The 24,764-nt window shown below is 36.6% G+C and overlaps 1 protein-coding gene across 1 annotated transcript in view; it reads left to right on the forward strand.

Annotated features, from left to right (window-relative positions):
- Positions 1-24,764, forward strand: part of DBT (dihydrolipoamide branched chain transacylase E2) — a 43,959-nt gene that overhangs the window by 13,195 nt on the left and 6,000 nt on the right. Inside the window, exons 4-8 of the mRNA XM_082678775.1 lie at positions 229-410; positions 14,882-15,003; positions 17,619-17,835; positions 18,826-18,992; positions 23,248-23,325. Coding sequence (XP_082534901.1) covers positions 229-410; positions 14,882-15,003; positions 17,619-17,835; positions 18,826-18,992; positions 23,248-23,325 — 766 coding nt within the window. The remainder of the gene's footprint in view (positions 1-228; positions 411-14,881; positions 15,004-17,618; positions 17,836-18,825; positions 18,993-23,247; positions 23,326-24,764) is intronic.

The raw sequence follows: 24,764 nt of genomic DNA on the forward strand, positions 1-24,764 counted from the left end.
GATCTATGAATTTTTAATTATTTTGAAATTTTTTATATTTCTTGAAGGGGCATCAAAGAGCCTCAGGAAGCCACTGTAGTCTCTTCTAAAACATTCTTTGGTATACTATCTGGGACCAAATGCTGGGCTCGATGGATACTGATCTAATTCAGTGTAGCATTTATATTGTTAAGATGATCTGTAATTATCATTGCTCATGTAAATGTGTCTTGCATCTTTTTCTTTTAGGTATGTAAAAGAAGGAGATACAGTGTCTCAGTTTGATAGCATCTGTGAAGTTCAAAGTGATAAAGCTTCTGTTACTATCACTAGTCGTTACGATGGAGTCATTAAAAAACTATATTATAATCTAGACGATATTGCCTACGTGGGAAAGCCATTAGTAGACATAGAAACGGAAGCTTTAAAAGGTACTGTATATATATGTTCATCTATTTTGCCAAATTGATTACTGCTGTCCTTTTGTCGTTGGGTACCAATTGAAACTGGAGTTTACTTTTAACAACTTACAGGATTTGATTTGGGGGTTTAGAAGCTGAAATCAGGAAAATAGGAAAGGTACTCTGTGATGCATGATTACCTTTTGACCATGTTACCATGTTAAAAACATGTACAGTAATACTTCATTTATCTGGAGGCCTGCCTTCTGGAAACCTTGGTGTTCAAAGAAGCAACAAGCTCTCTTGGGAATTAAAGATTCAAGCTTTAAACACTGGTCACTAATAAAACTTGGAATATGCAAAGATTAAATCTCACATAATGGGATTGCTTTGTTTGCCGCTGATACGAAAACCGAAACACACTCATTGGTGATGGTTATGAAAGCCAGATTTCTTAAAGAGAAGTAGAAGACAAAAGGAGGAAAATCAGAATGAGAAGCAAAGAAACTAGCATTCAGAAACAGCAGCAACCATAGAACTTATAAGCAGTAGATGTCCTGACAAAAGGGAATTCGTTATGAGAAGTTTACTGGAAAATTAAAACAGTGTGCTGTCCCTATGGTAGCAAATAGCTGGCTCTCTACATCAGAAGTTCCCTTTGGCATTGTTGTGATACACCAAGGTTATGTCATCTAGGAAGCTTTGATGTGGGGGCAGGGGGAGCAGAGTCTGTGATGCAACCCTAAGCCCACGATCTATCTAGAAGTGCTGAGATAAAGACATTTCAGTAGTGTAATTTGGAAGTCTAGAAGGAGTCTGAATTAGAGTGGCTGGCTGACTCTTAGTCCTGCAGTCTGTACAATAATATAATAACTAATATCATAGTCACACTTTATAGTTTATAAAATGTTTCACACTTAGTATTTTATTTATTCTCATTTGTGAGGTATTCCAGTTTAATGAATGAAGAATCACTGGGTAATTTGCCCAATGCTGTGACAAAGCCAAATTTAGAACTCGGATGTCTGGAGTCTTTGTCGAGAATATTTTCAGCTATAACATGTTGCCTCCAAAAGCTGGAAGGTAACTTATTAAAGCCTTCCTGTTATTTATTTAATTTCTATTATTATAAAAACAGGATGCGTGCATTGTAGAAAGTTACAAAATGCAGAAACACAAAAATAAGAAAATGAAAACACATTCCTACAACTCATTAATCACCACCCTTAACACAATGTATGTCATTCCAGACATTTTTCTAGACACATGTACATATGCATTTCGGTATTTTTTTTCTCCCCACCTTCATTGGAGTATAATTGCTTTACAATGTTGTGTTAGTCTCTGCTGTACAACAAAGTGAATCGGCTATATGTATACATACATCCCCATATCCCCTCCCTCTTAAGCCTTCCCTCCCACCCTCCCTATCCCATCCCTCTAGGTCGTCACAAAGCATCAACTTGATCTCCCTGTGCTATGCAGCAGCTTCCCACTAGCCATCCATTTTACATTTGGTAGTGTATATATGTCCATGCCACTCTCTCACTTCGTCCCAGCTTCCCCTTCTCCCCCTGTGTCCTCAAGTCCGTTTTCTACGTCAGTGTCTTTATTCCTGCCCTGCCACTAGGTTCATCAGTACCACTTTTTTATATTCCATATATATGCGTTAACAATACGGTATTTGTTTTTCTCTTTATGACTTACTTCACTCTGTATGACAGACTCTAGGTCCATCCACCTCACTACACATAACTCAATTTCATTCCTTTTAATGGCTGAATAATATTCCATTGTATATATGTGCCACATCTTCTTTATCCATTCATTTAGGTTGCTTCCATGTACTGGCTATTGTAAATAGTGCTGCAATGAACATTGGGGTACATGATTCCTTTTGAATTATAGTTTTCTCAGGGTATATGCCCAGTAGTGGTATTGCTGGGTCATAAGGTAGTTCTATTTTTAGTTTTTTAAGGAACCTCCATACTGTTCTCCATAGTGGCTGTATCAATTTACATTCCCACTAACAGTGCAAGAGGATTCTCTTTTCTCCACACCCTCTCCAGCATTTATTGTTTGTAGATTTTTTGGTGATGGCCATTCTGACAGGTGTGAGGTGATACCTCATTGTAGTTTTGATTTACATTTCTCTAATAATTAGTGATGTTGAGCAGCTTTTCATGTGCTTCTTGACCATCTGTATATCTTCTTGGAGAAATGTCTATTTGGGTCTTCTGCCCATTTTTGGATTGGGTTGTTTGTTTTTTTCCTATTGAGCTGCATGAGCTGCTTATAAATTTTGGAGATTAATCCTTTGTCAGTTGCTTCTTTTGCAAATATTTTCTCCCATTCGGAGGGTTGTATTTTCATCTTGTTTATGGTTCCCTTTGCTGTGCAAAAGCTTTTAAGTTTAATTGGTCCCATTTGTTTATTTTTATTTTTATTTTCATTACTCTAGGAGGTGGGTCAAAAAGGATCTTGCTGTGGTTTATGTCATAGAGTGTTCTGCCTATGTTTTCCTCTAAGAGTTTTATAGTGTCTGGCCCTACATTTATTTATTTTATTTTATTTTATTTTTAACATCTTTATTGGAGTATAATTGCTTTACAAGGGTGCGTTAGTTTCTGCTTTATAACAAAGTGAATCAGCTATACATATACATATATCCCCATATCTCCTCCCTCTTGTGTCTCCCTTCCACCCTCCCTATCCTACCCTTTAGGTCTTTAATCCATTTTGAGTTTATTTTTGGGTATGGTGTTAGGGGGCATTCTAATTTCATTCTTTTACATGTAGTTGTCCAGTTTTTCCAGCACTATTTATTGAAGAGGCTGTCTTTTTTCCATTGTATATTCTTGCCTCCTTTGTCAAAGATAAGGTGACCATATGTGTGTGGGTTTATCTCTGGGCTTTGAATCCTGTTCTATGGATCTGTATTTCTCTTTTTGTGCCAGTACCATACTGTCTTGATTACTGTAGCTTTTTAGTGTAGTTTGAAGTCGGGGAGCCTGATTCCTCCAGCTCCATTTTTCTTTCTCAAGATTGCTTTGGCTATTTGGGGTCTTTTGTATTTCCATACAAATTGTAAAATTTCTTGTAAATTTTTCTGTAAAAAATGCCATTGGTAATTTGATAGGGATTGCATTGAACCTGTAGATTGCTTTGGGTAGTATAGTCATTTTCACAATATTGATTCTTCCAATCCAGGAGCATGGTATATCACTCCATCTGTTTATGTCATCTTTGATTTCTTTCATCAGTGTTTTATAGTTTTCTGAGTACAGGTCTTTTGCCTCCTTAGGTAGGTTTATCCCTAGGTATTTTATTCTTTTTGTTGCAATGGTAAATGGGATTGTTTTCTTAATTTCTCTTTCTGAACTTTCGTTGTTAGTGTATAGGAATGCAAGAGATTTCTGTGCATTAATTTTGTATCCTGCAACCTTACCAAATTCATTGATTAGTTCTAGTAGTTTCCTGGTGGCATCTTTAGGATTTTCTATTTATAATATCATGTCATCAGCAACAGTGACAGTTTTACTTCTTCTTTTCCAATTTGTATTCCTTTTATTTCTTTTTCTTCTCTGATTGCCGAGGCTAGGACTTCCAATAGTATGTTGAATGATAGTGGTGAGAGTGGACGTCCTTGTCTTGTTTCTTAGAGGAAATGCTTTCAGTTTTTCACCATTGAGAATGATGTTGGCTGTGGGTTTGTCATATGTGGCCTTTATTATCCTGAGGTAGTTTCCCTCTATGCCCATTTTCTGGAGAGTTTTTATCACAAATGGGTGTTGCATTTTGTCAAAAGCTTTTTCTGCATCTATTGAGATGATCATATGGTTTTTATTTTTCAATTTGTTAATATGGTGTATCACATTGATTGATTTGCATACATTGAAGAATCCTTGCATCCCTGGGATAAATCCCACTTGATCATGGTGTATGATCCTTTTGATGTGCTGTTGGATTCTGTTTGGTAGTATTTTGTTGCGGATTTTTGCATTTATGTTCATGAGCGATATTGGTCTGTAATTTTTGTGTGTGTGTGATATTTGTCTGGTTTTGTTATTGGGGTGATGGTAGCCTTGTAGAATGAGTTTGGGAGTGTTCCTCCCTCCACAAATTTTTGGAAGAGTTTGAGAAGGATAGGAATTAACTGTTCTCTAAATGTTTGATAGAATTTGCCTGTGACGCCATCTGGTCCTGGACTTTTGTTTGTTGGAAGATTTTAATTACAGTTTCAATTTCATTACCTGTGATTGGTGTGTTTATATTTTCTAATTCTTCCTGGTTCAATCTTGGAAAGTTGTACCTTTCCAAGAATTTGTCCATTACTTCAAGTAGTCCAGTTTATTGGCATATAGTTGCTTGTGGTAGTCTCTTATGATCCTTTGTATTTCTGCGGTGTCAGCTGTAATCTCTCCTTTTTCGTTTCTCATTTTATTGATTTGAGTCCTCTCCCTTTTTTTCTTGATGAGTCAGGCTAAAAGTTTATCAGTTTTGTATATCTTCTCAAAGAACTGACTTTTAGTTTTATTGATCTTTGCTATTGTTTTCTTCATTTCTCTTTCATTTATTTCTGCTCTGATCTTTATGATTTCTTTCCTTCTACTAATTTTGGGTTTTCTTTGTTCTTTTTCTAGTTGCTTTAGGTGTAAGGTTAGATTGTTTATTTGAGATTTTTCTTGTTTCTTGAGGTGAACTTGAATTGCTATAAACTTCCCTCTTAGAACTGATTTTGCTGCATCCCATAGACTTTGGATCATTGTGTTTTTGTTGTCATTTGTTTCTAGGTGTTTTTAAATTTCTTCTTTGATTTCTTCAGTGATCTCTAGGTTATTTAGCAGTGCACTGTTTAGTCTCCATGTATTTGTGTTTTTTACAGTTTTCTTCTTGTAATTGATTTCTAATCTCATAGCATTGTGGTTGGAAAAGATGTTTGATACGATTTCAGTTTTCTTAAATTTTCCAAGGCTTGATTTATGACCCAACATGAGATGTATTCTGAAGAACATTCCATGTTCACTTGAGAAGAAAGTGTATTCTTCCGCTTATGGGTGGAATGTCCTAAAAATATCAATTAAGTCTATCTGGTCTGTTGTGTCATTTAAAGCCTGTGTTTCCTTATTTATCTTCTGTCTGGATGATCTGTCTGTTGGTGTAAGTGGTGTGTTGAAGTCCCCCACTATTACTGTGTTACTGTCGATTTCCCCTTTTATGGCTGTTAGCATTTGCCTTATGTATTGAGGTGCTCCTATGTTGGGTGCATATATATTTATAATTGTTATGTTTTCTTCTTGGATTGATCCCTTGATCATTATGTAGTGTCCTCCTTATCTCTTGTAACAGTCTTTATTTTAAACTCTATTTTATCTGATATGAGTATTGCTACTCCAGCTTTCTTGTGATTTCCATTTGCATGGAATATCTTTTTCCATCCCCTCACTTTCGGTCTGTATGTGTCCCTAGGTATGAAGTGGATTTCTTGTAGACAGCATATATAAGGGTCTTATTTTCGTATCCATTCAGCCAGTCTGTGTCTTGGTTGGTGTGTTTAATCCATTTACATTCAAGGTGATTATCAATATGTATGTGCCTATTACCATTTTCTTAATTGATTTGGGTTTGTTTTTTTGGTCTTTTTCTTCTCTTGTGTTTCTCACTTAGAGAAGTTCCTTTAGCATTTGTTGTAAAGCTGGTTTGGTGGTGCTGAATTCTTGTAGCTTTTGCTTGTCTGTAAAGGTTTTGATTTCTCTATAGAATCTGAAAGAGATCCTTGCTGGGTAGAGTAATCTTGGTTGTAGGTTTTTCCTTTTCATCACTTTATGTATATCCTGCCCCTCCCTTCTGACCTGTTGAGTTTCTGCTGAGAAATCAGCTGTAACCTTATGGGGATTCCCTTGTATGTTATTTTTGCTTTTTCTTTGCTATTTTTAATATTTTTTCTTTGAATTTAATTTTTGTTTGCATTTTGGTATTTTTTTATCCAGACTTGTATTTGGTACATTCTAATGTGTTTGCTTAGTTAATGACTCTACATGTTTTCATAACAATACGTTTTCATTTTATCTGGTAGTCACACCATATCTAAATTTAAATTTCCCCAGTTGCCACCAAAACGTCCTTGAAATTTCAATTGGTTTGTTCAAGCTAGAGTCTAGTACAGGACTACAAATTGCACCTGGTCTCTTTTAATCTAGGTCCTACTTCCCCACATGACACTGACTTGCTGAAGAGATGGTAGCATTTGTTTTGCAGAATGTCACATCTTTTAGACTTGTTGCTTCTTCATGGTGGTATTTGACTTGTTCCTCTCTTCTTTATATTTCCTGTAAACTAGAAGTAAGTTTTAAAGGCTAGGTTGCAGTTAAATATTTTGGCTAGAATCTACATCATGGAAATATTATGTACTTCATGTTTCTCCGTATCAGGACACAAATAACGTCTGGATGACCTGGTGTAATAATGCTAAGTTTAAACATGGAACCATAACCATACCCTTGCCATAACCATACCACAATTATTTTAGTGGTTGTAGAATGATGATTTTTGGATTCCTTTAACATTATTAGGTGGCATTATTCTGTAAAGTGGAGCTATCCCTTCCTTCATCAATTGGGGCTATTTGTTACTATGAAATACAGTTCCTACTGGAAAGACATTCCAGTCTTTCTTTACCAATTATTAAAATAAGGAGTTACTTTAATAGGCCCTTCAAATGGTGATATTAATTTTTCCAACATTCTCTTTGTTTATATTTCATTTGACCTGATGTTTTTATTATAATTCTTTTTAATGCTCAAATCATTAATAGTGGTGACCATTTCAAGGTGGCTTCTGTGTGTTCTTTTAACATGACGCTGTTACTTTTCAAAACCTTCCTTGCTTTTGGCACAAGGAGATGATCTGGGACTCACCTTATATTGATACTTTTCCTACCCCAGACCTGGAATTATCCATTCCTTGAGGGCCTCTTTTTCCTTTTAATGTGGAATAAATAAGAGACAATAATCTGGGTACTGGGGTGCTATTATCTTGACTCCAAATTTCTATTGAAAGGCATGATTTAGGAATATTAAAAACAAAAAAGAATTTACCTTTAAAAATTACCTGAAATAAACACAGAATTATTTTGATGGATCAACAAGATAATAGGTATAGATTTTTCTTTCATTCAGTTAAGACCTAGAAAGGAAAGAATTATACTCTTGGCATAAACTGAGACAACCAAAGATGCTGAACATTATTGTGGATGTTAGTAAATTAGAATACCCAGTCAAGTGCTGTAGACCAGCTTAGATACCTATCTAGGCTGTCCACAAAAGCAAATTATAGTCATCCTGTGGTATTTGCAAAGGATTGGTTCTAGGACACACACACACACACACACACACACACACACACACACACACACACACACACACACACACACACACACAGAGAGGGACACCAAAATCTGCGGATGCTCAAGTCCTTTGTATAAAATGGTGTAGTGGGCTTCCCTCGTGGTGCAGTGGTTGAGAGTCTGCCTGCCGATGCAAGGGACACGGGTTCATGCCCCAGTCCGGGAGGATCCCACGTGCTGCGGAGCGGCTGGGCCCGTGAGCCATGGCTGCTGAGCCTGCATGTCTGGAGCCTGTGCTCAGTAACGGGAGAGTCCACAGCAGTGAGAGGCCTGTGTACCGCAAAAAAAAAAAAAAATGGTGTAGTATTTGCATATAACCTACATACATTTTTTTTCTGTGTATCTTCGATCAGCAGTTGGTTGAATCCATGAATACAGAACCTGTGGATTCCCAGGGCTGACTGTATATGAACAAGTGAACAATTGGGATTTGTGGGGGGTTTTATTGTTTCCTTTTCTTTCTTAGAGTTTTATTTTTTAGAGTTTCTTTTGGTATCTCCAATGAAATCCAACTTAATAAGTCTTGATATAGCAAATTATAAAATCATAGAACTTTTTCAGGAGGGGCTATATTTTTTCTAGATAATTTTTTACAAAAATTAATTTCCTGTATGACATGGATGAATCTTGAAAAATTATGCTGAGTCAGAGAAGCCAGACATAAAAGAGAACATGCTGTATGATTCTATGTATATAAAGTTTTAGAAATGCAAACTAATATATTTTGACAATAAACCCATTAGTGGTTGCCTGCTGATAGGGTAGGAAGGAGGCAGAAGGTTAGGAGGGAGGAATTACCAAGGAGTATAAGGAAACTTTGGGGGGTGATATGTCCATTATCTTGATTTTGGTGATAGTTATGGGTATATATATATTTCAAGACTTATGAAATTTTATATTTTATGTACGTGCAGTTTATTATATGTCTGTAAAAACTTAATGGGATTGGATAGGTTATGTTCAGAGTAAAAATTATCTGATAATTTTCCTCATAGAGAACTGATCATTGTTAGCTCTTCTATTTCATTTGCAATTCAAAGTGTATTCTGAATAATTGCCTTGCATGCTAATTTTATTTTGTGTGTGTACCTTTTTGCTTTTATATTTATGTTTTCTTGTAATTTTTATTGTTTTTTACTGTAAGAATGACTATGAAGCATAAAATAAATAAGCAAGCCTATAGAATAGTAGGTTCAACTTACTAAGAAATTTATGTGTGCCTCTTTTTAAATTCTGGAAACAGGAAAAGTTTCTAAATATTTTGTGTACCTGTCTTAAACAAGAATTTGTAGTAATACTGAATTTGTCTATACTGTTCCTCGTTTTAGTGCCAAGAAAACCAATTATACTATAAATAGAAAATTACCTAAAAAAGTCTTTTAGAAGTATAAGACACATGATGTCCATTTTACAGGTGGGAAATAATTGTAGCATAGAACCATCAAGAGTGTAAGGGATCAAGAGTAGACGTCTTAATAGCAGTAACGGAAATTAAATCCTGTCTTTTAATGCTTGTTTAAATAATATTCTATGGTACTCTCTTTGTAACATGGTGTTGCAGCCTGCTTTTCAAGACTGGAGTGTCATGATAATTCTGATGAGGGAAAAAGTATTTGTGACCTCCAACTCCTATCTCTGAGGGCTCTGACTGTAGGTAGACTCTACTTGAAAAGAGCTTACTAGACTCATTTATGCTGTTTAAAAAAAAATTACAAATTGAAATTTAGTTAATTAATATTATCAAGATTATGTCAAAGCTGATCCACGTCTCAGTATGTTGTCTGCTGTGAACTCAGTTTTAAGAATATTGCCATGAGTTCTCTTTACAGCTAACCTGGCTTTCTCTAACCTCTATTTTAAAAAGTAGGATGACTCCTCACTTTTCTAAACAAGTAAAGCTTTTTGAACCCAAACTTTTCTAAACCATTTATTTAATGGGAATCAGTAGTTTTATTTATTTTTTAAACCTACATATTTTATGCCTTCTTAAAGGGAGGATATTGGGTATAACCTAAAATCTTTTTTGATTATGCAAACGCATGTTAATGAACGTTCATTTTTCTGGGAAAAACACAATTCTGCCTCTGATTTTTGTTTTTTCAGCCTACCCCTTAGCCTTGTCATTGTGCCAGGCCATCACTCTCCTTCCTAACTTTCTGGCAATACAGATAACCAAGTTGTTAAGAAATATGTGCTAAGAAGAGAAAATAGGTTGTGATTGAGAGTCTAAATGACTTTTCTCTGGAGCAAGTGTATGGTTTTAATACTGAGGCTGCGTGGCACGGTTTTAGGTGTTCTGCACCTACAGCTGTGTACAACATTAAGTTGCCAGAATGCTTGACCACCAGACAAGTGGAGAGTTACTATACCTAATTAGCTCTAATTGAGGAGTCTTGCCACCATGGGGAAGTATTAAGGGAAGAGAGGAAGGGACATAAGATGTAGCAGAATACTTTATAGCAGAAGGGACATAAGATGTAGCAGAATACTTTTATATTATTCTGCTGTTATATTGCATTTACCCTTTAACATGAACACCTATCATCGTAACTAAAACCTTATTTTGTATAGCTAATTGTAGACTGAATTGATTGAATTAGCTGTTTCAGTAATTTGAAGTGAGAAAGAAAATGCTATGCAATCTCATTGGTTTAGACGTCATTAATTCTCAATTTATGATGATTTGAGCAGAAACTAAACTAAGGTTTAGATTTGTGCTATGAAGAAAGGTCTTCCTAAGAAGTTTTGCAGGGAGGAAAAGTTTAAAGCTTCTTACAAAAACAACTCTTTCAAAAACCTTTGAGTGCTTTGGTATTTCAAAAGTATTTCCCATTGCAATCACACAGTTTTAATATTTTTACTAATTCAAATTACTCTTTTATTTAATATGAAATAATATCATTTTATTATAATTTTCTTCACATGATGAATTCCAGCAACACTAAATTGACACTCTTCATGATAAAAACTTATTTACCAGAGTCCTTTTGTTCTTTCTTAAAATTTAATTAAGGTTTTAAAACCTGTATCTAAATCTACTACTGAAGGAATAAAATCCCACATATTAGAGTATAGTGCAAGAACAGTGAAAATCACATCAGCTGGGGAGAGTCATGAAATTTTAGCTTAGTCTTAACTCCATCCCCCTTAGAGTCTGTTTCTACTTTGGTAAAATCAAGAATGTGCCCTGCATTCTTGTAGCATTATTGTGAACATCAAAGGAGAAAATAAGTATATAAAGTATACTTTATATAAGTATAATCATACAAAAAAACTTAGAAAATTGCTTCAAGTGCTATTTAACAAGGTAGTATTTTATTTTTATTTATTTATGTCTTAAACAAGTTTCAAAAGATTTTTTAAGGCAACTCCATACCTGGAATACAAAACTAAGTTGAAAATTACTAAGACTTCATTTTTGCATAAAAGAAAAATTGCCTTTATCACACTGGAATTCTTAATTTTCTCAGAATCAAAATTAGTTATTTTAAAAGGCAAGGAATAGAGTACATTGAATGAATGGAATTATAACCAAAGCCAATATGATCAAGATCATTTTCCCCGAAGCCTCATTTGGAAAGAATTTGACATTTTAATGTGAAAAGTCACAGAAGTCCTTTACGTTTAACTAAGCTCCTCAAAATATTGTGCCAAATACTTAACATTTATATTAAAACACTTTAAGTTGTATTTTTACCATACACATGTCCAAAAACAATCCTGAAAAGAATATTTTTTCTAACTTACAATAAAAAACTTCCTGCTTTTCAAAGTCTGATCGGTTGCAATCATAAAAATACTAGGTTCCTGTTTATAAGCTCATGATATGAAAACAATTATGTCCAATAGCTTCAGGGGAAAGTACAAACTAGAATTTACTATTAATAATTTCTTCATCATCTTAGTCATCTTTGTGAAGTACGATAGGAAGGAGTCAAATGTGAGGACTTACTCTTCAAAAAGTTGAAAAACGACAGGAGTTACTGCCAGGTCCCACTCTGTTACACAAACTCTGGTTTTACATCAAGATCACCATGGTTTTATTTTAGTCATCCTCTGATTTACTGTCCACACTTTCTTCTTATTGCATAGAACAATCATATGTTTAATTAAATCTGGAAAAAGTAATAAGCATTCCACATTTGGGGGGTAGCAATATGGGCCTCCCCCTGTGTTAAACATGTCGCAGTTTATAGCTAAGCTGACAGTTCAAAGGCTGAACCAGAATAACCAGGACAGCTTGACTTTGCTGGTTTCCCAGTTGTATAGCTTGCAATCTCTATTTCATCGAGGTAACAGGGCACGGTAACAGAAACAGATTGTTGCATCAGCAAAACTGAACCAGCAGCAACTTTCTCCAAAACTGTAACTTTTTCTAATGTGCAATCTCTATCAGGGCTAAGGTTATTGAATCAAATGCTAATAGAAGTTATTGTGGCCGCTAGCTCTCTAAGTTGAATTTAGAAACCGTTCTTTTCTCTCCTGCCTGAAAGATCTGGTCATCTTCCTAGATCTTCTTCCTAGTTGTTAGGTTCTGAACCAAATATCCTTTTGTATCTGTGCGAAATTGTGATTTGATGTTGATCACTCCGTTTATCTTGGCATCATGCCACAAACACTCATCCATTTAGAAAATGACATTCCCTCCATTCCTTATGATTTACTTCTTCTCTACTGGGTCACTTTTAAGATAAGTTCTATGATCAAGGTAACAAAAAGACTGGAAACCCTTGGATCATGGAAATGGCTTTCTGGTAGATATTCTCTGTTAAATCTCTGTTAAATCATCCCTGGCTTTCCAATGTCCTTAGCAAGGTAGTATTTTAGTATTAAGAGAACTTTCTGCCCACAACTACATGACAACTACAACTCATATATAATATGAGTGACTTCTTGCAAATCTTTGTTTTATTACTTAATACTTACACTGAAGTTATTCCAAAAGGCAGTACTACTTGGTGATATATAGACTGTTTTCCAGAAAGGTGAGTAGCAATAAATAACATGATATTTTGGAACTGTTATATAATAACTTGTATATGATATGTCTGGGCATTTATGCATTTCTCAAACTGTAGCAAATATGCATTATTCAAGTTAGTATTTGAGATTCCTACAGCTGAACCCCCTTGATTTTTCTTTGGATCTTAGTTCCTAATGCTAATCTTTCTTGCTAGTTTCTCCAGTAACTTCAACAGATGAAGCCCAGGGCTTCTCAAAATGCAATAAAATTATGGGCTTCTCAAAATGCAATAAAATTATGCAATTATGCATAAATTATGCAATCATGCATAAATTATGCAATTATGCAATTTTATGCAATAAAATTATGCCTGGAGCTGTAGAAGTTATATTCCAGCTTATTTGACCAGAAAGAAAATCTACTAGGGCCAGCCATAAACTAAAGGAAACAGCACAAACTGAGTCAGCCCTAGGATTGAATCCCAGCTCTTCACAGTTTATTAGGTGTGTGACCATGGGCCAGTCTCTTCATCTCAAGTCTCATTTTTTTTAATCTGTAAAATGGGGATAATAACACCTATCTTACACACTGGAGTGAAGATTAAGCTATTACATATGTAGTGCAGTATACGATATATACTAGGTGATTGTGGGAAGGAAGAATAATTTTCCCTGTACCTTCTGAGTTCTTAGCGGAGACCCCTGTAATAAAAGACAGATGAACAAGAGAAAAACAAATTTATTAACATGTAGACGTCATGTATACCTGGGAGATACCCAGGAAAAATGAATAACTCAGAGAGGTGGCTTTAAGATTCAGGTTTAAATACCTTCTTAATAGGGAAAGGGGAGGAGGGATGTAGGCCTCTTAGGGAAGAGTAAGTGATTTTTAGGAAGGATGAATTGGCTCTTAGAAGAATATATGGGAGGTATGATAGTTTGTGACAAAAGTTTATATGGATGTGTTGCTGATTTCTAGTCTCTTCTCCTGTGATGAGTCAATCTTCCGTGGTTGGATGAAACTCCTAGGGAGGGAGTTTCTGACAGTTGAGTTCCTTTTGGATGTCTTTAGGTACATGAAGAGAGTTCAGAGTAAGCCTCTCCCTGCATTTGTTGTTTTTCAAGTGCGTACAGCTCTTGAAAATAATCAGTACACCAAAGTGGCGTATGTTGGGGTGGTATGTTCTGAACTCCTACAATCACATTTTGGAGTGGAATATTCTACTACTCTTCATGTTCAATACAAAGTGTTTGTTTTTTCTCTTCCTTAACCGTAGGGGAACTTTGAGAGCTCCACCAGACCAATTCATAGACTAGTGAGGAGGAATGAATGAATAGAATGTCTTTCCATAGTTTTCTAGCGGTGGAAAATTTTTATTTGCTTAGAATAGAATGTCAAATCTAACTCAGTTTTCTGCTGATTTTCAGAGGTTGGCTCTAGTTTACTTATTCCCACAGAGATTCTGCTGTACTATAGCACTGATTTCCTAACATCCAACTTTGACAATTAAATGCTCTTAAAACCTTTTTCTTTTTGGTTGCAAAAATACATGCTAATAGCCCAAGATAGTTTTTCTTATATCACTACTCTACAGTTAGAGAATAAAACAACCAAATTAGTATTAGCCATGAAAATAAAACCTTCCACAGCATTCCTTAAGCCATATTCAAAGCAAAGAAAAAATTTAAATGCTATATTATCTTAGGAAAGCATTTAAGATTGTCACAGATTTTACATGATTCATGTAATTTACCTCACATTTGATTCTCATTTCATATGTATATGAGAAATTTATTAGGAAAATGTTTACAATACAATGTGTTTTAAAATTTATGAAAGAAACTTGCATTTTTTAACTTGTAGCTGCTACATAATTTTAACAGAAATGAAGTAAACAGCAGGCAATAATAATCATTAAACAGTACCTGGTACCCGTACACCCCTCTCACTCACTCTAGTACCCTTGTATGTTTTTCCATTTTACAGTTGTGTTTTCCCATTCTGAAGTAGCTCATCTATTATGCTTTTTGACTGTATACTTTAATTTGAATTTATTTATATAAGACACTAAGCTTGTTGTTTTAGTTGTTTCAATATTTTCTACTAAAGAGTAAAATTTTACCTTGTTACCAGATTCAGAAGAAGATGTTGTTGAAACTCCTGCTGTGTCCCATGATGAACACACACACCAAGAGATAAAGGGCCAAAAAACACTGGCAACTCCTGCAGTTCGTCGCCTTGCAATGGAAAACAATGTAAGTTTTCTTAATATTTAAGTGTGAGATCACACAGAAGGTATACATGTGTATCTATGAAGAATTACCTAGCTATCCCATGATGAGATGGCTCAAGTTGGGATTAAAGGAAACATGAAAATGTCTGTTACTAAAAAGTGATAGTTGCATAAAAGTCCTCACGAGCAATGAAAAGAAAATTGTGAACTTAATATTCATGTTAATTGAGAAATGTGGATTTATTATTCTTCCTGAGATCCTAATAACAGTCAGGGCTACCATTTATTGAGAACTTGTAAATACTAGTGTCTTAGATCAGGTACCCTACAAGCATAGCTTGAGACAAGGGTTTGGGAACACATGGTTGATTGATTGAGACAGTGATCATCTTTACTAGGAATGAAGGAAGGCGTACAGGGAAGGGATGGGAAATGGGCCAGGCAAGGATGTAGTCCCAAGGATCTGCCTGATCCCAGGGAGGTAGGGAAAACCATAGAGCTATACTGACTTGAGTCAAGGAGCCTGGCCTTCTGTTTTCCCTCTTACCTGACAGTCATTGCTGCTTTACCTCCAAAGTGAGATGGCTCCTAGGCATTGTGCTAATTATTTACATGTTATCTCATTTAATCTTCACAACTCTGAGACAAAGAGCCCTTCTAAGACTTAGAGAGGTCAAATAACTGGTCCAAGGTCACACAGCTAACCCAGTGGTGGAACCAGGATTCTGTGAGTGTCTCTGTGACTCTAAAACCAGTGCTCTTAATCATTAATAGTGTCTCAACAATTGATGCCTCCATTATTTGAGCACTTCTGAGCCAGACACTATACATACATTATCGCTAATCCTCACAGTAACTTGTAGACTGGTTTGGGTTATCCCCTTTTTGCAGATGAGAAAAGGTAGAGAAGTTGATTAAGTTGCCTAAAATCAAGTAAGTAGCTGAACTGGGGATTTGAGCACAAATCTGTGTGGTTCCAAAGCCTGAGTTCTTTCCACTATGCCTCACAATGCAGGCTTTTGTTTGTCTGTCTGTTTTTGAGAGAAGTAGTTAAATTACAGTTGGGGGGAAAAAAGTTTACATTTTGGGAATAGGTAATAAGAGTCATTAAAATGTTCATTCTCCTTCAGCTAGTTATCCTACCATTGGGGAACTATCCCAAGGAGATAATCTAGGATATATTAAGTGTTTTATATAACCAAAAATTAGAAGGCACACATGTGTTCAAAATCAGGGAAATGCTTAGGAAAATTATGTTATAAACCCTTAATGAAAATTTATTAGCCATTGAATGTGTTTAAACATGAAGACGATTTAGCTTAACAGAAAAATAGAAATAGTAATATGGAACACTACACTGTTAAGGGCAGCAGATGAAATAACGCTCTTATATATTGCTTTGAAAGCTATAAACATTTTACCATTTTTTTAAAAATTATATAAAAGGACTACCTGTAGAAATATATGATGTGGCTTTCCTTTTCCTAAAGATGTGTATAATTAGAGCATTTGTATAATTACTAGATATTAAATAACAGATTTATTATAAAATCACCTTTTTCCCCCTTTTTTTTGTAGTTTGTATATTAATTATTGAGTTTGTCTAAAATTAAAAACCAATGGCACTTACAGTTGTTTGTAATTACCTAAAAATTATGTTTAAATTCTTAGAGTTCATTTGTTATAAACTAAATGTTTGATGTGATAAAGCCCTTTACTATTTTGTGGTCATTCTTAGAGAAGCATTAATACAAATGAAATAGGACTTAACCTTGAGAGTTTAACTAATGTACACTATGCGTGAGGATATCATCCAAGCTAATGTGTCTTTTTATTTAAATATAGTTCAATTTAGTGAAATATTTTATCTCTATTACCAAACATAGGAAGTGATTAAATAAAGCCAGATCACAAATGTTTCCAAAAAGTATCATGAGTGCCCAGTAGAAAGTGGAATTATATCATCTGTTGTTTGTTCTGTGGAAAGCAATAATAAAACTTAACTATTTGACCCTTAACTTGGACCAAGGAACTCACATTCCAAGTATGCCTCAGTAAAGTTAATTTCAGTGTTTTGTACTGATCTTTCTAAAACAGCCATCAGAAAAAAAACCAATTCAAGAGAGCTTTTATAGGATGATTACTTTAACCATTACATGTTTACTGGTAGCCAAGGTCAGAAACAGGGGTCTACATTTGTTACAGTGTTTAACTCTTGTTTAAACTTTCAGTTCTTCTTATGTAGTCTCCAAGAATAGAAAAAAATCAAATAAGAATTATGCAAGAAATTTAGAAATAGTTGACTGTTTAAAAATGTGTTTTCATAAATAGCTATATACAATGTAGATATTACATTGTTACCGCATGGGCAAATGAACAGTAAGTACAAAAGTAACAAATGATCACTTAGGAAGAGTAGCTATAGTTTATAGCATTCTATTGAGAAGATGAAAATGTTATTTATAGTTTGCAGTGTTCTATTAAGATAATTAAAATGTTATTTCCTTATACTAATTTATTGGGCAGAGATACTTTTTTTACCTTCAGTTCATTTAATTTCACTTAGAGACCTCAATAAATGGGTTTATTTATTTTTAGGTAGTTTTATTTTTAGCATTAAAATGTGTCATTTTTTAGATTAAGCTGAGTGAAGTTGTTGGCTCTGGAAAAGATGGCAGAATACTTAAAGAAGATATTCTCAGCTATCTGGAAAAGCAAACAGGAGCTATACTACCTCCTTCACCAAAAGCTGAAATTATGCCACCTCCACCAAAACCAAAAGAGAGAATTATTCCTATACCAATATCAAAACCTCCAGTATTCACAGGCAAAGACAGAACAGAACCCATAAAAGGTAATAATAATAGTAATGTAAGGTAATAGAGTAATTATTTGAGGGGAAGCTACTTCAACATGATGAAATTACAGTTTTTCTAGGAAAAGCTTTAATATATACTGATAATTTTTGAAGAGTAACATGTTAGCAGGTTTCTTAGAGTATAAATTTGCGTACAGATATTTTTTCTGTTTGAAGACTTGCTTGGTATATTTTAAATATTATTTTTTGTTAGCTTTCAAAACAACTACTTCTGATTTGTTATTTACAAACTCTTAGGATAATTAACTTCCAGAAGAGTGGCTTTGCAAGAAGTCATTGTGTAAATACATGGCTTTTGAATTTATTATTATTATTATTATTTTGGCATTGTTATTATTTTTTTTGTTTGGTTGCATTGGGTGTTCATTGCTGTGCTCGGGCTTTCTCTAGTTGCGGCGAGCAGGGGCTATTCTTCGTTGCGGTGCAAGGGCTTTTCATTGCAGTGGCTTCTCTTGTTGTGGAGCACAGGCTCTAGGTGCACAGGCTTCAGTAGCTGTGGCACGCGGGCTCAGTAGTTGTGGCTCACAGGCTCCAGAGCACAGGCTCAGTAGTTGTGGCGCACGGGCTTAGTTGCTCTGCGGCATGTGGGATCTTCCCAGACCAGAGCTCAAACTCGTGTCCCCTGCATTGGCAGGCGGATTCTTAACCACTGTGCCACCAGAGAAGCCACCTTTTGAATTTTTTATATACCACAGTGTTGAAAGCAGTTACCTGTTATATTATTACAGTTGACACTGGGTGTTGTGCTATAGTCAATTCTTCAGCATTGAAATTATTGGCTTTCAAGTTATGTAATGAAGATGGTAGCTCCAAGAGGAAGAGTTTAATTAAGAGTAAGTAACATTAGAAAACCTTCTATTTTAGTTTTTAAAGGGATTAAAGGATTTAAGAATTTTTATGAAGTACATATATATATGCATATATGTATATATACGTATATATATATGTATATTTAATGTTTTCCAGGCTTTCACAAAGCAATGGTCAAGACCATGTCTGCAGCCCTGAAGATACCTCATTTTGGGTATTGTGATGATGTTGACCTTACTGAACTGGTTAAGCTACGAGAAGAATTAAAACCCATTGCTTTTGCTCGTGGAATTAAACTCTCCTTCATGCCCTTCTTCTTAAAGGTAAGATTTTAGTCATTTCAAACAAGGCTTGAGTAAGACGGTTAAATTTTGTTTTGCAAATATGCAATGTGTTAACTATGGGTTTGAATAAAAATATATTTCTCACAACATCACATAGTTAGAAAAATGTACAAGGACACTCTCTTTGTTTCATGGAAGTTTATAAAATTGAAATTTCTGTGTCAGATTTTTATCGACTTATCTCTTTGAGCTAGGTGAGGATTGTCCTGCCATGTAGATAAAGCCTTTAATTCTGAAAGGATCACTCCAGCAAAGTCCTGATTTGAAGAAAAGTGAGACTTGGTGTTGATCTTCCACTGTTCAACAAACTTATATTGAGGCCTCTGGGAATCATTTCTAGTACTAGGCCTTGGTGCCAGTATCAGAAGAATAAGGCCGTCAGCTGACCCTGAGCAGCCCGCTAACCACCATTTAGAAAGCAGCGGCCATATGCCTGACCCCGTACCAAGCGTGCTGTATACATTCTCTCTTTTAATGATCAGAATAATGCTAACATGTAAATATTGCTATCCCCATTTTCCATTTAAGGAAATTGGCACTCAGAGAAGTTGAGAAACTTGTCAAGAATTTACATCTAACAAGTGGAGAAGCTAAGTTTTCGGTTCTGGTCCATTTTTCTCAAAAAATGCATACTGTTGTCTCTAAATCCAGTGTGGCTTCCTACCAGCCCTTTCCGTGGTTCTTTTCAACAGTTCCCCTTCAGGATTGCCTTCAGGATGGTTTCTCAATGCGTTAACGTGGCGTAAAAAATGTATCTCTATGCGTCTCTGCCACCCACCTCTCCAGTCTTCTCTGTCACAGTCACTCTCTCCGCTATAGTCAGATTAAGCTACACATAGTTGCTGGAATACACAACTTGACCTGGAATGCCGCCTCCTCCCTTGATCAAATACATGTGCATCCTAAACACCAAATTTTGCTCCAGTGTAGAACAGAGTACAGAAGCCGGTTCCTCCTACAGAAGCCAGTGGCTGTCACAGTTTGAGTTAAATGGCCTTTTGTTTCTCATTGCAGTTTGTCTCAATGTTTTGAAAGTGTTTATACTCAGTTGTCTCTTCACTGATGCTGAGTCTTGTAAGGCAGAAGCTGTTCTCCTACATGTCCATCTTTTTAACAACTACCCTCACAGGGAAAGAGATGGTCTATAAACATGAGATGTAGTAGGTGCCAGTAAATGAGAGATCTGGACTATATTACAGCTATAGAGGGTCATCTGTAGAGACACAGCAATTGAAACAGGTGGATGAGATCACCCAAATTATGTGTGAAGGAGAAGAAAAGAAGGCTAAGGGTTTTACATCAGTGTTTAAGGGGTAGGTAGAAACTGAGTTGGCAAAGGCAATGGAAGAGGCTGAGTGGGGTCAGTGGTTTGACAATAGGAGAACCAGAAAAGAGTCACTTAATAGCCAAGTGTATCTATTGCTGTATAACAAACCACCCCCAAATTTCATGGTTTGAAACAATTACCGTTTATTATTTCTCATGAATCTACAGGTGAGCAGGACCTGTCTGCTGATCTTAGCAGAGCTCTCTTATATGTCTATAGACAGGTACTAGATTGGCTAGGGGCCAGCTGGTGTAGGGTGGCCTCAGTGAGGATGACTCATTTCTCTTCTGGATGTCTCTCCTATCTGCCCAGTATGCTAGCCTGCACATGGTCTCAGTCCTGCCGGGGATGAAGAGAGGAAGCAGAATGTTAGCACTTTCCCCAAACTGTGCTGCATTGAGTTTGTTTTTAACTCATTGACCAAGGCAAGTCACATGACTAAGCTCAGAATCAGCTTGCAAGAGCACTATCAAGGGACTTGGATAAGGAGGCTCCTTACAGATTGGGGCCTTTGATTCAGCCTCTCACACCGAGAGACAAGGAAAAAGTTTTAAGAGGAAAGTAGATAATGGTTATATGCATTACAGAGGTCAAATAGGATAAGGGATGGGAACAGGCTATTGGATTGGTAATGAAGAGGTCATGTGTGGCCTCAGCCAGAACTTACTGAATAAAGTATTGTTGAGGTAGAAGCTTGGTTGCAGTTAGTTGGGGAATGAAAGAAATTGAGGAAGAGGAGAAACCTGAAAAAATATGCAGAAAGGCAGACAGGGCATAGGTGCAGGTGACAGTTACGGTGGTTGGAGTAGATTGAAGAAAGGTTCCATCTGTTCCCTCCCCTCCTGCACCCTCAAGGAAAAATTGAGCAGGTCTGTAGGCTGAGGGAAAGAGCTGGAAAATGGAAAGTTAAAAATGTGTGAATGCGGGGCTTCCCTGGTGGCGCAGTGGTTGAGAGTCCGCCTGCCGATGCAGGGGACATGGGTTCGTGCCCTGGTCCGGGAAGATCCCACATGCCGCGGAGCGGCTGGGCCCGTGAGCCATGGCCGCTGGGCCTGCATGTCTGGAGCCTGTGCTCCGCAACGGGAGAGGCCACAACAGGGAGAGGCCCGCGTACTGGGAAAAAAAAAAAAATGTGTGAATGGGAAGCACTGATAGAACAATGCCTGAGCATGAGGGCAGAATGAGTTGAAGACCCCGGTGGAGAAGTTCACGGGGAGGAGAAGAGAGTGCCACCTTCTTGTTTCAGACTGGGCTCCTCTTACTGCTTCCTGTGACAAGTCTGTTTTGCAACAAGGACAGTCCAGCTTTTTAATATGTTAAATTTATTTCATGATTGTTTTTCTTTATTCTTCCAGTCTGAATGAAATATCTGATTTTTATTTTGAAAATAAAAGTTAATATGCTTTGTTTTTAAATAACATTTTTTTCCAGTCTATATAATTTTAGAACATTTGGAAAATACTACAAAATATTGTACAGGGGGAGAAAATGACCTCTTATCTGTGGACACACACCTTGTTTTTCCTTTTACAAAATTTGGATTATACTCAAAATACTGTTTTTAATGTATAATACTTTAACCTTAGTTATGGGTTTTTATATAAAGAAGATTAAAGTTATAGTTATCAAATCAAATGCTTAATAAAACTTTCCTTAACTGTCTAGTTCAAGGATATGATTTCTTTTTTTCTGTCAAGACCACTGACCCACAGACAAAAATAACACTTAACACAATGCACATAAAGAACTCTTAATTGGACAAGATGAAGGCAGTAGGAGAGGGAATTCTTTTTAGGGACAATTTAAAGCATTTTTATTTTCCTTTTTTTTTTTTTTTTTTGTGGGGGCTGTGCCACTTGGCACTGCTTACAGGATCTTAGTTCCCCAGCCAGGAGGGATTGACCCAGGTCCACAGCAGTGAAAGCGTGGAGTCCTAACCACTGGACTGCCAGGGAATTCCCTATTTTCCTATTTTTTAAACTGACTATAAGGCATGACAACCAAATGCAGTGTGTGAACTTTGATTAGATCCTGGATGGGCAGAGAAACAGCTATAAAGAATATTTTGGAGACAGGTAAATCTGAACATGGACAGAAGAGAAATGGTAGTAAGAGAAAAAAGGAAAAAGGAAAGGGAGAGATTAAGGCAGGGGAAGGCACAAATGCCATCAATTCTGGGAAACAGGCTCTAAAGTAAATGTTTGCACCAGCTCTGCCCTTCACTTGGCCAAGGACACCAGGTGGAACACTGGCCTCTCAAATCCTTATCACTTGTTCTTTCTACACTGGAAAATAGCTTACTACTTTTTTGTTTTTGTTTTTGTTTTGCGGTATGCGGGCCTCTCACTGCTGTGGCATCTTCCGTTGCGGACCACAGGCTCCGGACCCGCAAGCTCAGCGGCCATGGCTCACGAGCCCCGCCGCTCGGTGACATGTGGGATCTTCCCGGACTGGGGCACGAACCCATGTTCCCTGCATCGGCAGGCGGACTCTCAACCACTGCACCACCAGGGAAGCCTTGCCTTTTTGTGTTTTAATTCAAAGTGTTTCTTTGAACTACAGGTTTGCTTCTCATGGAAACCCTAAGACTCTACATGTAAGTGAGGAAAACGTAGAATTTAGACCTTTTTTTGGTACTTTGGTCAGTCTGCATAGTTACTTTGAAAATCTCCTTGATGTTTACAAGCTCCCTGATTACTTTATCTTTTATTCTTAAATGATAAGGGTAACCTAGTTCCACATTGCTGGGAGGTAACATAGGGAGTAATATGCCTGGTACATGTAGACTTGCAATTAAACTCAGCTTAAATAAGAGTTCTTTCCTTCCATTCTTTCCATCTTATTGCTTCAAATCCCCTATCCTTTCCAAGTTAAAAGTGCTAACATTGTATTTCTCTCTCTAAACAGGCTGCTTCCTTGGGATTACTACAGTTTCCTATCCTTAATGCTTCTGTGGATGAAAACTGCCAGAACATAACATATAAGGTTGGCTATGTGCTGTGATAAATAAAAGTGCAAATGTGCTTGTAGGTTAAAGAAGCTTCTATTATACCTCAAGTGGTGATCTTCTTCAAACTGGAAATTAAAGTGTGGGGTAAAACATTAAACTGAAGATAAATCTGTTGCTATTGATGTTGGTTTTACTGGTTAATAATACTATTCAGATATGCAGATTGCCATTTTTAATGCCTTTTGGTTTTCTGGTTAAAATAATGGAAATATACAGCTGTGAGGCAATGGTTTACATTTCCCATCGTTCATATCCTCTCTGCAAACAGAAGAGCTTTCTCAAAATGGAATTCCTGCAGTTTTTAAAACAAGAATAATTTAGGGACTTCCCTGGTGGTCCAGTGGTTAAGACTTCGCGCTCCCAATGCAGGGGCCCCGGGTTCGATTCCTGGTCGGGGAACTAGATCCCGCATGCCGCAAGAAGATCCCGCACGCCGCAGGAAGATCCCGCACACAGCAACGAAGATCCTACGTGCCGCAACTAAGACCCGGCACAGCCAAATAAATACTTTTTTTTAAAAAAATTGAATAAAATCACATGCTTGTGTATTGATACCCATTTAAAAAAATAAACAAAGGGACTTCCCTTGTGGTCCAGTGGTTAAGAATCCGCCTTCCAATGCAGGGGATGCAGGTTCGATCCCTGGTCGGGGAACTAAGATCCCACATGCCGCAGGACAACTAAGCCCCAAGCGCTGTGGAGCCCGTCTGCCACAATTAGAGGCCTGGTGCAGCCAAAAATAAGTAAATATTTTTTAAAATTTTAAAAATAAATAAAATAAAACAAGAATCATTTAAATGAGCAAAGTACTGAAAGTTTGAATTCGTTGAGTGAACTCTTCTGTTTGGAGTGAAAGTTCATTAAGGCTGAGAACTCTTTTGAGGATGCGGCCCTTACTTATATTTCTTATTAGAAATATATAACCAGGAAGTGAGCTTTACATTCTGGGGGGGTTGGATCTAAAATCTTTCCATGTTATTAATACAACTTCCTCATTAAGTATATACTTGTTGCAAACAATTCAGACAAGAAAATAGTGATACTTACCTTCAGTCCCATAATCCTAAGATAACTCACTTTATGCTGAGATGTACATCTCTCTAGGATTTTATTTTTACACAGTTAAAAAATATGGGGCTTCCCTGGTGGCGCAGTGGTTGAGAGTCTGCCTGCCGATGCAGGGGACACGGATTCGTGCCCCAGTCCGGGAAGATCCCACATGCCGCGGAGCAGCTGGGCCCGTGAGCCATGGCCGCTGGGCCTGCGCGTCCGGAGCCTGTGCTCCGCAACGGGAGAGGCCGCAACAGTGAGCGGCCCGCATACCTCAAAGAAAAAAAATGGAATTATATATATTATATATATATAATATCATATATCTTTTTAAATTTAAAACGTTTTTAACTATTTTCTATTT

The sequence above is a fragment of the Grampus griseus genome (assembly GCF_964374135.1).
Source record: "Grampus griseus genome assembly, chromosome: 1".
In the NCBI taxonomy this organism is placed as follows: Eukaryota; Metazoa; Chordata; class Mammalia; order Artiodactyla; family Delphinidae; genus Grampus; species Grampus griseus.